Source organism: Trichomonas vaginalis, chromosome III (assembly GCF_026262505.1).
Source record: "Trichomonas vaginalis G3 chromosome III, whole genome shotgun sequence".
In the NCBI taxonomy this organism is placed as follows: domain Eukaryota; phylum Parabasalia; order Trichomonadida; family Trichomonadidae; genus Trichomonas; species Trichomonas vaginalis.
In genome coordinates, this window is record NC_067205.1 from 24,321,250 (window position 1) to 24,334,403 (window position 13,154).

At 35.0% G+C, this 13,154-nt stretch overlaps 9 protein-coding genes and 3 pseudogenes across 12 annotated transcripts, besides 1 other annotated feature; 4 read left to right on the forward strand and 8 right to left on the reverse strand.

The window, feature by feature from the left end:
* Positions 1 to 13,154: part of a mobile genetic element that runs on past both edges of the window.
* Positions 943 to 1,128, forward strand: TVAGG3_0755900 (uncharacterized protein; the record flags this gene model as incomplete). Its single annotated transcript, XM_051245424.1, has 1 exon — positions 943 to 1,128. The coding sequence occupies one exon, from the start codon at positions 943 to 945 to the stop codon at positions 1,126 to 1,128; it is 186 nt and encodes a 61-aa protein (XP_051092011.1).
* On the reverse strand, positions 1,311 to 2,137 carry TVAGG3_0755910 (annotated as a pseudogene). The gene has a single exon. A coding segment is annotated over exon 1 (827 nt).
* Positions 2,909 to 3,572, reverse strand: TVAGG3_0755920 (annotated as a pseudogene). The gene has a single exon. A coding segment is annotated over exon 1 (664 nt).
* On the reverse strand, positions 4,183 to 4,622 carry TVAGG3_0755930 (integrase core domain containing protein family; the record flags this gene model as incomplete). The annotated part of the gene is made up of 1 exon (XM_051245425.1): positions 4,183 to 4,622. A coding segment is annotated over one exon (440 nt), but the record flags the coding sequence as incomplete, so codon positions are not given.
* TVAGG3_0755940 (phage tail repeat-like family) lies at positions 4,976 to 5,767 on the reverse strand (the record flags this gene model as incomplete). Its single annotated transcript, XM_051245426.1, has 1 exon — positions 4,976 to 5,767. The coding sequence occupies one exon, from the start codon at positions 5,765 to 5,767 to the stop codon at positions 4,976 to 4,978; it is 792 nt and encodes a 263-aa protein (XP_051092013.1).
* Positions 6,435 to 7,204, reverse strand: TVAGG3_0755950 (organellar and viral DNA polymerase type B; the record flags this gene model as incomplete). Its single annotated transcript, XM_051245427.1, has 1 exon — positions 6,435 to 7,204. A coding segment is annotated over one exon (770 nt), but the record flags the coding sequence as incomplete, so codon positions are not given.
* TVAGG3_0755960 (organellar and viral DNA polymerase type B) lies at positions 7,379 to 7,899 on the reverse strand (the record flags this gene model as incomplete). Its single annotated transcript, XM_051245428.1, has 1 exon — positions 7,379 to 7,899. A coding segment is annotated over one exon (521 nt), but the record flags the coding sequence as incomplete, so codon positions are not given.
* Positions 7,917 to 8,681, forward strand: TVAGG3_0755970 (uncharacterized protein; the record flags this gene model as incomplete). Its single annotated transcript, XM_051245429.1, has 1 exon — positions 7,917 to 8,681. The coding sequence occupies one exon, from the start codon at positions 7,917 to 7,919 to the stop codon at positions 8,679 to 8,681; it is 765 nt and encodes a 254-aa protein (XP_051092016.1).
* TVAGG3_0755980 (uncharacterized protein) lies at positions 8,944 to 9,558 on the reverse strand (the record flags this gene model as incomplete). Its single annotated transcript, XM_051245430.1, has 1 exon — positions 8,944 to 9,558. One exon carries the CDS (start codon positions 9,556 to 9,558, stop codon positions 8,944 to 8,946), a length of 615 nt encoding a protein of 204 aa, XP_051092017.1.
* On the reverse strand, positions 9,982 to 10,779 carry TVAGG3_0755990 (annotated as a pseudogene). Its single transcript has one exon. A coding segment is annotated over exon 1 (798 nt).
* On the forward strand, positions 10,885 to 11,766 carry TVAGG3_0756000 (uncharacterized protein; the record flags this gene model as incomplete). Its single annotated transcript, XM_001307399.2, has 1 exon — positions 10,885 to 11,766. One exon carries the CDS (start codon positions 10,885 to 10,887, stop codon positions 11,764 to 11,766), a length of 882 nt encoding a protein of 293 aa, XP_001307400.2.
* TVAGG3_0756010 (uncharacterized protein) lies at positions 12,652 to 12,972 on the forward strand (the record flags this gene model as incomplete). The annotated part of the gene is made up of 1 exon (XM_001307397.1): positions 12,652 to 12,972. One exon carries the CDS (start codon positions 12,652 to 12,654, stop codon positions 12,970 to 12,972), a length of 321 nt encoding a protein of 106 aa, XP_001307398.1.

Below are 13,154 nucleotides of genomic sequence, written 5' to 3' on the forward strand. Positions count from 1 at the left end.
AAGTCAATGAGTCTATTGCCTGACTTCACATTTCTCTTCCTATTCTCTTCATCTTTCTTTAACCATCTCTCACCTTCTTTTGGTTTGTCGTCAATGGAACGAATGACATTATTAGCTTTGCGAACTTGTTCTATAGCACTTTTAAACATCTCTCTTCTCTGTTGTTTCAGTGTGTCGTCTCTCTTTCGTGTTTCACCAACGTTTGCATTTGTTATGTCAAACATCTCTTGACGAACATCATGCGAAAGAGCTTTACGAGTATGACCAACGTTCGCATTTGTTATGTCAAACATTTCTCTTCTTACTTCATGAGGTACTGAACGTCTATGATATAAGTCAATAGCAACGTCATTTAAAGGAAATGCTCTTGCATGGACTTCGTCCTCGCCGCGTTGCGGCTTTATGAACTCATGAATTCTATCATAAGTTATTTCACCATTGTAGTCATTGAGGATGTCAGCGAGTGCTTTTTTGTTTGTCGCGTAATGTTTTGCAACATCTATGTTAGCTTCTGTAAGAAGTTGTTTTATTTCCGAGTGTTCTAACTTAGACAACTTCCGATACATCTTTAGTAGGAAATAAAAAAATTTCTTAGAAAAAAATTAGCTTAGATTTTTAAGGCTAGTTTTAAAATATTTCGAACTTTTTATTATAATGAAACACATGCAAGATTGCAAGTTCTTTTCATACAATGCTCTCGCTAATGCCATCAAGAATGAGTTCAATAATGCTTCAAATGTTAATGTTATCTTTAACAAGAAGTTTGTGAAAGAATCTAAGTTCGGTCAGTATGTCAGACCATTAGCTATCGTCATTGACCACAAACGTTATACTTCACAAGAGTTAGCAGTAGTTTTGAAACAAAAGAGTTTCTTCGTGAATGTCAAAGATACTCATTATACTGTTATAAAGAACTCTAACATTGACTTCTTCAGTATTGCTATGAATCTTTCCGAACAGAAAGAATATAAGAAGGGTGAAACAAATGTGAAATATTATCCTTCATCTCTGAAGACAATAACGAACAAAGATGTTATACAGAAGCTCCTACCAAAGGTTGAAGAAGCTTCTATTGACATTGACGAAGGAAGTGAAATGGTTGAAGAAATTGACCCTGACGTCATTTAAGCAAAAATATATTTTTGGTTAGTCTTCATATCGACATTTTACAACACTTAAATGGTAAAAACAAAATAAACTTGACGAAGTGAAGATTTGCACTTCGTCGATTATGATCGACATGGAGCGTTTTGTTTTTATCATGGTTTTCTCCACTATGGTTCTAACGTGGCACCCGACGAGATTTTTTTTCATTCTTCCTCTTTGAAGTTGTCGAAATATTCTGTTATTTTTCTTTCAGTAATGTTAAGTCTTCTTTGAATGTAAGTATTGTGCAACCTTTGATGTCATAGTGTGTTTGAGGAAGTGTGTCTTGAACTATCTGTTTAACATCTTCATTCGGTGTCATTGAAATCGGTAAGTTTTCACGATAGAACCAATTTCTGTCAGATTTGTAAATCTTAGCAAGGTCGTAAAAGCTTTTGTTGTTTCTTCTGACTAAATGCAACATAACCATGTCACTGTCTTCTTCTTTCTCCAACTCTTCAGTATATATCATATACTTATAACTCTTTTCCTTTCCTTTTGATACTGAACGTGGTATTCTTTTCTGTATGCTTTTGTCTTTGGATTCAATGACTTCATCTTTTGCATGAAGTTTCTTTTCCATATCTTCACGTTCTGCTTTATATAGTTCATCTAACATCATGAAAATATAACAAGCATAACGAGGTGAAGCCCACATTGCTACAGCATTTACTAAAAGTCTATGAACATAATAACCTTTCAAACCAGGAGCCAAATTCTTGCGATTTTCGTACGGAATCTCTTCCCTCGGTTTTCCGAGGGAAGCAATCATATGAGGAAATTCTTCTAAAAGTTCTTTTGTCTGTTGGTTTTCAAACCAATGATATGCTTGCTTTGTAGAACGAAGAGCATTCATTATACTTTGCATCTGGTACATATCGTCTTTGACCGAACGAATGAGTCTCAATTGTTTGTTATACTGTATGTATTCATATTCTTCATTAATGGCTTCATGAACGATAGCAGTTGTTGTGTTCTCTGTTGTTGACATATCTGTCTTTATATTCCGGATAAAAAAAATATTTTATAAAAAACTAACTTTATTTTTCTGTGTTAAAGAAATGTTAAAAATTCATGGTTACATATGTGAAAAGAAGTCAAGAACAAATGAAGGTCATAAGATTCAGCACATAATTCTGAATTGAATGGTGTGTCATACATGTCAAACCGTCAAGAATTGAAGGAGATACGAGGCTATAAAGATTTTGGATATTTTCTGACACACACCCTGAGGGAAAAGTAACAAAACACGACGATAGAAAAGTGACAAAATGAGAGAAAGTTGTTCCCCGACCAAAATGCAATCATGTTGAAAAAGTGACATTTGTAAAGTTGGACGATAGGATTTCCTGAAAAAGTGCAAGTCTTGTTCTGAATCAGGACAAGATTTGTCTTGAAAAAATACAAGACTTGTTCTGAAAAAATACAAGACTTGTCTTGAATCAGGACAATTGTTCTCAAATTTGAGAACTTTACAAGAAAAACTGACTAAAAAGTGCAAGTCTTGTTCTGAACCAGGACAAGATTTGTCTTGAAAAAATACAAGACTTGTTCTGAAAAAATACAAGACTTGTCCTGATTCAAGACAAAACTTTACAAAATGTAAACTTTACATAACCGTTTCTATCGTACATGATATTTAGTTGACATTGTAAACTATCTTCATGTAAAGTATGGCGGTTTGAAACCGTCGGGAACCTTCACTTTTTTGACGAAGTGCGAATCTTCACTTCGTGTCATGATGCAAAAATAATGAGTTCATTTACTCACAATATTTTTTGTACAAAACGACCCCAAACTTTTAACTTCTTTTCTGCAGCTTCTAATGCTATCTTAGCGAGTTCATATTCTCTAAATTCTCTCTTTAAATCTTCTTGTTCCCATTGGTCTAGTTCGTATGGAGAATCTCTATAACCATAACATATCTCACGTTCATGTTCTAATTGTTTTTCACACATTTTTCTAACTTCTTCTTCAAACAAATGTTTAGCATTCTCTACTGTATCTTCGAGTTCTTCTTCATCTAATTTCTCATGAACTTTCTTGTCTATGGAGTCCATAATTTTTCCAACTGCTATGCAATATTTTGGAGAAGCCCACACTGCTATATAGTTTATAAGTCTTGGGTCTACATACGTTCCTCTAACCTGTTTGATTTCATCAGGAATTCCTGCATGAATTTTGTATAAAAAGCAACCGCCGGAATTCGGACTGTTGCTATATTCTTCACAAAATGCCTTATAATACTCTTCCCAGGACTTATTTTCCAACAACTTTCTAAAGTCTTTCCTAAACTGCTGACACATATTTGTTGCATTAATGTAACCATCCTTGTCTCTACGTAAGACTTCAATACCGTTATAAGTGCCTTTTGTGAATGTTTCGCCATTATATTTGTTAGTGAATGTTTTTGCTTCGACTGACATTTCTGTTCTTACATACAAAATAAAAAATAAATAAAAAAATAAAACTAACTTTATTTTTTCTATCTTAAGGAAATTCATGAAAATTCATGAGGGTAGAAATGAGGTTAGATATACCCATCTACCCTAAAAATTATTTTTGTTCATGGGCTATGCCCCGCCGCTTTGCGTCTTTATGTTAAAATAAATGGTACCATTAATGATATCATGACTGTTCTCGTTCATGTCTGATTTACATCTAATGAAAAAGTTTAGAAGAATTTTCTTATTCTTTCTGGCATATTTTTGTCTTTCCAGTACTCCCGCTCTAATGGTCCCAGATGTGTTGGCTTTCGACTCTCTCAAGTTCTTAGATGGTATAACATCTTCAACGCCTCCTTCATATCTTACTTTATAAGTGTCATCGTTTGTGTTATAGCCAAGTATTTCAATAACCACTCCTCGCTTTGCTTCGTCAATGGTTTCAGCAAGTTTGCCATTACTACTTTCAACTAATTTATGACGAGGATAAAACGCAATAGAGTCGTCGGCAGCTTTTATAAGATATCCATTACCTTGCGTAGAGTCTACGATATAATAATTTCGACTTAACCTTAAACGTTTCTTTGTCAACGGTTTGTCGTCAAGAACTACACGAACTTTTGTACCAGGAATGAGGGTAAATTGTGTTGAATTTCTGATATTTTGTGTTTGACTTCGTTTCTTTTGTATATACTTTTCTTCTTGTTGTTGTGTCATTGAATTTGGTGTATGTCCTGTTGTAGAATGTGTTGAGGAATTATATACTTCGAGAAAATGTTTCATTGTTTCTTCGGTAAAGTCTCGCTCTTGGTTTAAATCTCTGAGAGTCCTTATGAAGCGGTTTATGATGCCGAGTATGTTATGGTTATGGTCTTCAGTAGTGTAGTGAGTTATGTTATGCTTAATGAGAAAATCTGTGATTTCATTGCTGAGGTATGCACCGTCTTGGTCTGATGTTAAAGTACTTGGGCTATGTTCTGCTACAAACTTTTGTAAAACTCTTAACACTTCACGAGTTTCTTTATTTTTCATTGGATATGCATATGCTTTGCGAGTGTTAACATTAATGAAGATGAGGAATGGTGGCTTTCTTCCTTTTCTGCTTTGAATGAGAGTGTCAAATTGGTATGCGTCAGGAGCGTTGGAGTAAATTGGTAAAAAGTAGTCGTAAGGGTTTATTTTTGTTTGATGTACAACATTTTTGTCAAAGAACCTTTTCACTTCAGCTCTGTTAGTAAATCCCCAACTCTTTGCAGCTTCATTGAACTTCTTAAATGACCTCCATGGATGTTGTTCGAATACTTCTTTCAAGCTCATTTATGTAAAGTTAAAGATTTTATTCAAGACGGTAAGCCTTGACCCAAAGGGTCTAGGCTCAAGCGCGTTCATTGAACGCGGTACCATGCGAATACAGTCATAAATGGTGGCATATAATCTTCACCCGAGCCTGTTGGATTTGTTGTGAAAGTATGGACATGATTTCCTCCTGGTTCAGTTGGTCGAAAAGTCTTTTTTGCTGAATTGTTATAAGATGGAGATAAAACGTCATTGCCAGCTTTATAGTCTGAGTTGTATAATGGGTGGTCTCTTAATGAGTGGCTATGGTCGCCAGAAAAGTTTGTCGTTCCTGTATGAGTGTGCGCAGGTAGGTTTGCTTCAGTAATTTTCTTCGAACCTCCTGTTTGCTTTGAAGAGTTAGCACAGTATAAGAATTTGTCTACAATCTGCTGCCATGTACCAAAACCTAAAACACTTGCTGGATTTGTTGAGTTCATTGACGTATAAATAGAGCCTATAGGATATAATGTTTGAAGTATTTCAGTCTTTAATGTTTGAAGCTCTGTTTTGTCAGCTTTCTTATCATATAAATCTTGAGCAGTGAATTTAACATTATTTTCATCGTCCATGACATAAACATTTTTACAGCTAATTTCTTTCTTCGTTGTTATGTTTTCATTCGATGTTAAACCTTGTGGAAAGTTAGGAGGTTTATAATATAATGCAGCCGCGTGCGACGTGACTCCGCCCTCCCCACCAGTTCCGCCAACCGTTCCTTCAATACTTTCTATAGCAACAGTTGAGAAGGAGTTATGTGTATGATTTTTGTCTGCTTTCTTATCTAACATTGCTGGTAGTTCATGTGTTTCAAAGTTTCTGACATGACCTTCAATGTTCATACATTTGTTATTTAAGGAGTTTAGTGTATCTTTTACGCTTGTACTTGGATTCTCTAATGGTGCACTTGAACCAAGGGTATAGTTCAATATTATGTCGTCTGCTCTAACAGTAGTGAAGGATTCATGTGTATGGTTCTTGTCAGCTTTACTATTTAATGTAGCTTGAAGTTCATTTATATCGGAGATATTGTGTTTATGAGATTTCAAAACTTTGTTCGTTGCGTCAAGTTCATCTTTGTCAGCTTTACTTTTAATAGCATCTTCAACGGTTATTTTTGTCTTAACTCTCAATGTAAATCTTGGTTCAACTAATACACCGTTAACAGAGAAAGTAGAAGCATAAATTTCATCGTTATAACCAAATGCTTCTGGTGCTTTACCTGTGTCATACTGTACAGTACAGCGTATATCATAACCTTTAGCACGAATGAATTTATATCTTCTTTCATTAACATCTTCAGTGCTTATTTGTTCATCCTGTGTTAAATATCCATGGTAGTCCGTTATAATCTGTTCGTCTGAACTTATATAATGAACATGGTTCTTGACTTTATCACTCAGAGCTAAAAGCTCATTTTTGTCTGCTTTTTCGGCTAATTTCTCTTCTATCTCATTTATTTCAAGTTCATGCCTACCACCACCTCCCGAAGAAGTATTTTTCTTCAGCTCTTGAAGAACGTCCACTTCGCCATCTTTAGTGTCAATAATGAGACTTTGTGTTAAAACCTTTCCTGTCTTAATGGATGTTTGTAAAACTTCTTCTTCACCGTGTTCGGGGTCATGGTCGTCATCATATCTTGTGAAATCAGAGATGTTGTCATACATTAAGCATATCTGTCTCAAAAGTTCTGCTATTTGAAACTGGAACGAAAGATATACAGAACTTTCATCATCTCCTAAAGTCAAGTCTGCTTTCTTAAGTATTTCTTGAATGTATGCAATGAGAACAGAGTACCTTGGAAAATATTCGAACAATATTTCATTAGCTGTTGGTTTTGGTGGTTCTTCTGGAGTTTCTGTTGTTTCAGTTCCTTCTGTAGGTTCTGTTGGAGTTTCTGCATCTCTTGACTTCAATGCTCTTGCTCTCAAAGACCTAAATGTTAGAGCACCAGGTTTTACAAAGGACTTTATAAATGCTTTAATAGTTCCTGGTAAGTTATTGTTAGCATTAAGTAAGTTCCTTATGCTTCCATCATGTACGTCCATAGCACTATGTAAAAAATCTATACTTTTCTTGTAGTCAGCAATAGACTGACTGTGATTTTTTAAAGATTTGTCAATACCTTTAAGCCAATCTTCATGCATGTCTGATACTGAGCCAAGAATATCATTTGCTTCCTTTAGTGTATTTTGTGCTTCTCGTAAAGTATCCAATCCCGTACGTGCATTGTTTGCTATACGTCTTACAGTATCTATTTGACTCCTTGTTTCTTGCATCCAACCAGATAAAGTTTTAATAGTATCCGAACCATTTGAAATGAAGTTCAAAGCATTTTTAACGTCATCTAAAACTTCTTCACCAAGTACGCCCATATCTTTCCGATTTGGTATTGAAGAACTCCATATGAAGCAGCTGTTAAACCAGTATTTATAAGGTTCCATATCCATGATTTAGCAGTTTTTCCATCCTTTCCATCTTCACCATTCAAACCGTTTTCGCCTTGAGGTCCTTGTATTCCTTGTGGTCCTTGAGGTCCGGTGTCACCCTTCTCTCCTTTCAGTTCATCTTTATGTTCGTTATAATATTCTAATGTCATAAGGTGTACATCATTACTGCTACCAGCAACGCCGAGAATTTGTTTCTCATTCATGACTAAATTCTTTAGGCATTTAATGTTGTCGTCAAATCGAAAGCTCTTTAACAATTCAATGAGAACATTTAATACTTTCACTAATGAGGCATCTACTGTAGAATTTATATATTGCACCGTTCCATCATTTATGATGGGAACCTTGCTTGTTGTAATGAATGGGTCATAAGTGTTAAAAGTATCGAAATCAATGACTTTTTTAGTTTTTCCATCGTCAATGACTAAATCATTGCCTTCAATGGTTAAAGTTGAGTTTTCGTTTACTAGTTCATGTGCTCTTCTTGCTTCATTTGTTTCATACGCATATGCAGCAATAGTCATATTTTAATGAGAATAAAATGTTGTTCTATTTGCAAAGTACAGACCCAAACGAATACGGGACAGTAAAGCTACAAACAAACTTAGGTCTTCAGAATGAAGCGCTTGCTTTCAGAGTTGTTGACTTCAATACTATCGCAACTTTTGTCATAACAGATGAAACAGATTTCATAGAGATTGAAATAGATGACAAAAGAAGTGTTATAACATTTCCTAATAGAGCTGGGTATAGAATAGATAAAATTGCTGGAGTCATAGATACTCTCATAAATGAAGAAACTATTGACAACATAGATGTCGAACTCTCTTCTGAGGGAACATTGAAGTTCAGCAGCGAGAAAGAGTTTAAGATACCAAGAATGAGTCATAGAGTACAACTTCTTTTGGGTGCATACCATATGCAACTACCTTTGAAAAGTGTTGACAAAACGATTGAGATGAAATCTGTTCCATACGTATGTTATGGCAATTGTTTATACATTGAGTCTAAAATAGCTAATGTCACAGGCATTTCAGGAGTTAATAGTAAAGGTTCAGTAGAGTATAAATCTTTCTGTTATGAAGTAAATTCAATGTTCATTCCAAACGTTCCTGTCATAGCAACTCATTTAGGTAAATGGGTTCGCATTAGTCCTCATAATTTGAAAGACATGCAATTCAGACTTGTTGACTTTCAAGGAGAGCCTGTAGAACTGAAGGCACCAGTGCGAATGACTGTTGAAGTTGACTTTTTAGAAAATATTAAATGCAACAGCTTACAAGAGAACTCAGAGCTAAAAATATAAAGTATGAATGTTATGTATTAGGTCATGAACTTTGGTTGTTGCTGTTTGATGAAACAAATGAGTTAGTTATGTCAGTCAAGAGAACAGAAAAATATTGTGTTAGTGAAAACTGCACCAAGTCAATAAGATTAGGTTTGCATTATGAAGATGAGTTCGATACTGTTGAAGAAGTTTTGGATAGATATTACAAATTGCTAACTTGAATTTTTTTGACTGACGGCGCAAAGCGCCAAGATGGGCTCAAAGAGCCCTCCTGACTGCTTTAATTTACTAAAACATATTTCAAACAAAGCTTATAGTCAGTAGATAGTTTTGTATACTCGTTCGAATATTTATACTTAAACTCAACTCCTGTAGTTCCTGGTGTTTCAATGATGCGGATGTTACCTATTTTCATGAATATTGGCGTTTGACCACAGCATTCGATTTCAGGGTCGAGATAGTCAATGACACATTGTTTCCCTGTTATTCGTGAGATAATATTTTCAAGGTCCTCCTTTGTTAGAATTATTTGGTTCTTGCTTATAAGATTTGTCAAAAGCTTCTTATCGTCTTTGAGTAAAATTGTTTGGTATAACTGAAGAAGGTAATGGTCTACGTTATCTGAAGGATTTGTTTGAACATTTGTGTAAGGGTTGTCGTTGGCTTCTCTTGAAAGAACTTGGTCCAGTGGTGGATACTCTAACTTAACATCTGATGTAGCGTTAGCGTTTGAAGCTGTGTTTAAATTCACCGACTTAAGATCTGGTTCTTTTTCTTTCAAACACTCCGAACTATAGTTCTTTATGACAATATTGTTTGTTGTTCGTGAGTCAACATTTGATGTTGGTTCAATTGGAACATTAACGGCACCAGCTAAGATGGATTTGCTTCTCATTTCATATAGAATAAAAACCTTTTATATGTATGAAATGAACAATATACTCGACAAGGGTTTGAATGTAAAGCTAACGAATGAAAATATTGTTGAATTCACTGAGACAGGTGCTGTGTATAAAGATGTAGAACTACTGAACAAAAGAGCAAAGGGAAGAAGCAGGAATATGAACAAAGGGTGGAAGCCTATAAAAATTTATGTCAATGATGGCTCAGGAGGTTCAAACATAAAGTATGCAGAAAGTTATAGAGTTTATGCTCTCAAAGGTGAAAAGCCTTCATTTAAGAACAGCTATTCTAACGCATATCCTCAAAAGCTAACGGATAGGGAAGTGGATGATATGAATGACAGCAAAAATATTAACAGAAATGGCGACAGAGATGCATGGAATTTGTTTACCATCAGTCAATTGAAGGTTAAACTTTAAAACAATGTTGGTCGTTCCCATGGAATATTTTGACTTTAATGGTATTAGTCATGATATGAATCTCAAGGTATGAACGAGGAGAGATGAGAGACTTATATGCTTCCCAAATTTCTTCAAAAGGTAATGTTATACCTGACTGTTTCCAAATGAGTTCAATATCATAGCGTGAGAAACCTTGAAAGATAACGAAGTCAGTTATGAGACGTTTTATGTTTAAAGCTAAAAACCTCCATGTTTGCATAAGTATTGCTACAGTTAAATGGTAATGTCTGACTTTAGTTATGATGTTAGCTAATGGTGAGTCTGGTTTTGACACTAAACCTTTTCCGGCGAAATCATCACAAACTAATAAAGTGTTTGAAGGATACTTTTTGAAGGGGTATTTTGAAAGTTTTGACAGAATGTAGTTTGTAAGTCGTTTCATATCGTAAACTCCTGAGTATTGACGTAAGTGGTGTTTGTCAATAATTCTTTCCATCTCTTCTGAAGTCTTTTGCATTCCTGACTGTATAAATTCAACGATGGCATAATATTTCCTCTTACGTCGAATGTAACGTTGAAGAAATTCGATGAGTTCACTGTCTGGAACTTTAACGACAGAGGCTTGAACTTTTGACATAAATGTTTTCGCTGTTGAATCCATAGAGTCTGAAGTTGCTGATATAATGATTTGGTCATAGTAAGAGTCGTTTCCTAAACGTTCTGTTATGAGTATATGACGAATGAGGTTGAATGTCTTTCCTGAACCCATCTTTCCACAATAGAAATACACACCATTTGAACAGAATTCATAATCTTTGCTGAAAGGAAGAATAAGAGAAGAGTTAAGTTTGTCTGTAGTTTCATTCATGTCTTCATCTACATCATGTATTAAATGCTTCATTTTATCTCCATTAAAAATGCAAGTCAGAAATATTCAGAACATAGCACCGAGTCTAACTGACAAGAGTATAAAGATATACTATGAACATGTTATGATGAAACCAACCAAAATTCAAGAAAGTCAGTATACTTATGAATATCCAAGACACTGGGTAGAGTATGTAGGAGGTGAGAAAGCTATTGAAATCAGACAGGTTCGAAGTATTCCAGCAGGAAGAACAATATTATTGAAGAACTTTAATGTTTTGAGATATAATGATGAAACAAAGAAGCAAGATAGTTTTCCTGTTGCTGTGTATGTGAACCTAGACACAGGAGATGACATGAAAGTTTTTAACACAAAGCTTCAAACGGTAGTGAGAGAACAACTGACTGCGGAAGGACATCCATTACCTTCAGAAGTTACCATAGCATATAATTTTGAAACAAACTCAATAGATTTTAAAGTCATCTCTGCAAAGAAGTCAGGTTTTACATTTAATGAAGCAGATGTATATTCGAATGAAAACTTCAAAGCTATTGCATGGTTAGATAATGACGATTGCTTTAAGAAAATCTTTAAATTCAGTGACTCAAAGATGTCAATAGATGACCTTCGTGGAATGTTACCATCGACGTTTACAGTTGAAGGTTCAGCAGGATTGCTTACAAGTTTTTCAATTGGTGGTATTTGGTCTCGTGAGAACATTGTTATAAAATCCAGTATAAGTGAATTTGCTGAAGAATCTATATTATGTCTTTCAAACTACATGTATTCGCCGCCGAAGCATTATAGTATAACAAACTTTGTCAGTAAGTTTAACATAAGACTTGTCGAACCTTCTTCAATGAAAGATGTTGTGCTACCTAAAGATGGAAAGGATGGACTCATTATTGAGATGATTTTAATAGCATATTAAATGAGCTTGTTCTTGAAGGTCATTCATGATGAAATAACTGTTGTAGAAGATGTTAGCAATTGTTCAGACATTTTGAAGCGTATAGATGATATAAGAAATAAGTTAGATAGACCGCAAAGCGGTGAGGGCGAAGCCCGTGAGAACGCTTATGTTTCATTGACTTTCTCCAGTAACGAGAACTTTTATGAGATAATATTGAAGAGAGATGATTTTAATATGGTGTAAATGGTAGCTTGGGTAGCTTTAGGCGCAATGGGAACAAAAGCATTAGCATTTGGAGCAAAAGCACTTGGAGCTTATGACGCAGTAAATAAAATGAGTGGAGGAAGAGTTTCGAAGACATTAGATGCAAATAAAGGGAAGATTGGAGGTTGGGTTGCAAAGAAGTTAAGATTAAATAAAATAGGGCTCATAAATAAAGCATCCAATTTGGTTGCGACTGAGTCAGAAAATGCTTTAGGAAAGGATGATGAGTTTGCAAAACATGCAAAAGACTTTAATGACCAGATGAAAGGTGAAACAATGCATTTAAATAGAGTCGATGGAACTAAAGAAAATGTTTCTTCTCCACCAGTAGTTCTTCCGTATAGTCCCTATGGAATGTATGGAAACCCTTACGAAAGACCATTTGACCCATTGACTGGTGGAAGTAACTGGTATCGTTACGGCCGAAGAAGAAAGACAGTCAAGTTGGAGACAGACATGAAGAAAGCAACTAAAAAGAAACCAAGGAAGAGAGTTATAAAGCAATGAATTCAACAGGGTGAAAAAACAGGTGAAAAACCAGGTGAGATCTCACCACTTCACCTAAATTTATTTTTGTGCTATGTTTTCATACGCGTGAGGGTGGTGATATCATTAATTTTTAAGTTTATTTTTATATAAATGACGAAAACTATTGAGATAACAAACTACAACGGTCATGAGTTCAAGAATTTGTTCTTCGTTCCTCGTGAAAATACATTCTATCAGATACGAGGGAGAAAGGGTAAAGTTAGTTTGAGCGTTTATGACTACAAGCATAATGGAAAGTTTATACAAGCATATGATACAAACGGTAAGCGTGTTTCATTAGCTTTGTCAAAACTTACAGGTATAAACTATGACAGTGATTTTGACCTATATGAAGAAGAAAGTGAGTCAGAAGATTATGAGCTGTTATATGAAGCACAGCAATGGGAGGAGTTGCAATACTTTTGTAAGTGAGAACGTTTATTTTTACATTAGTAAAGTCGTTTGTGAAAACATTAGTGAGGTGAAGTGGTTGGTGGCTTTGTAAATATTTAAGGTTAAGTTAGTGTTGTCGTTTGTGTTGTAAAATATACGTTAACGGTTTCGTAAAGTGTCAAATTCACAAGTATTGGGTAAGGAGGCGCGCAGTGCCGCCG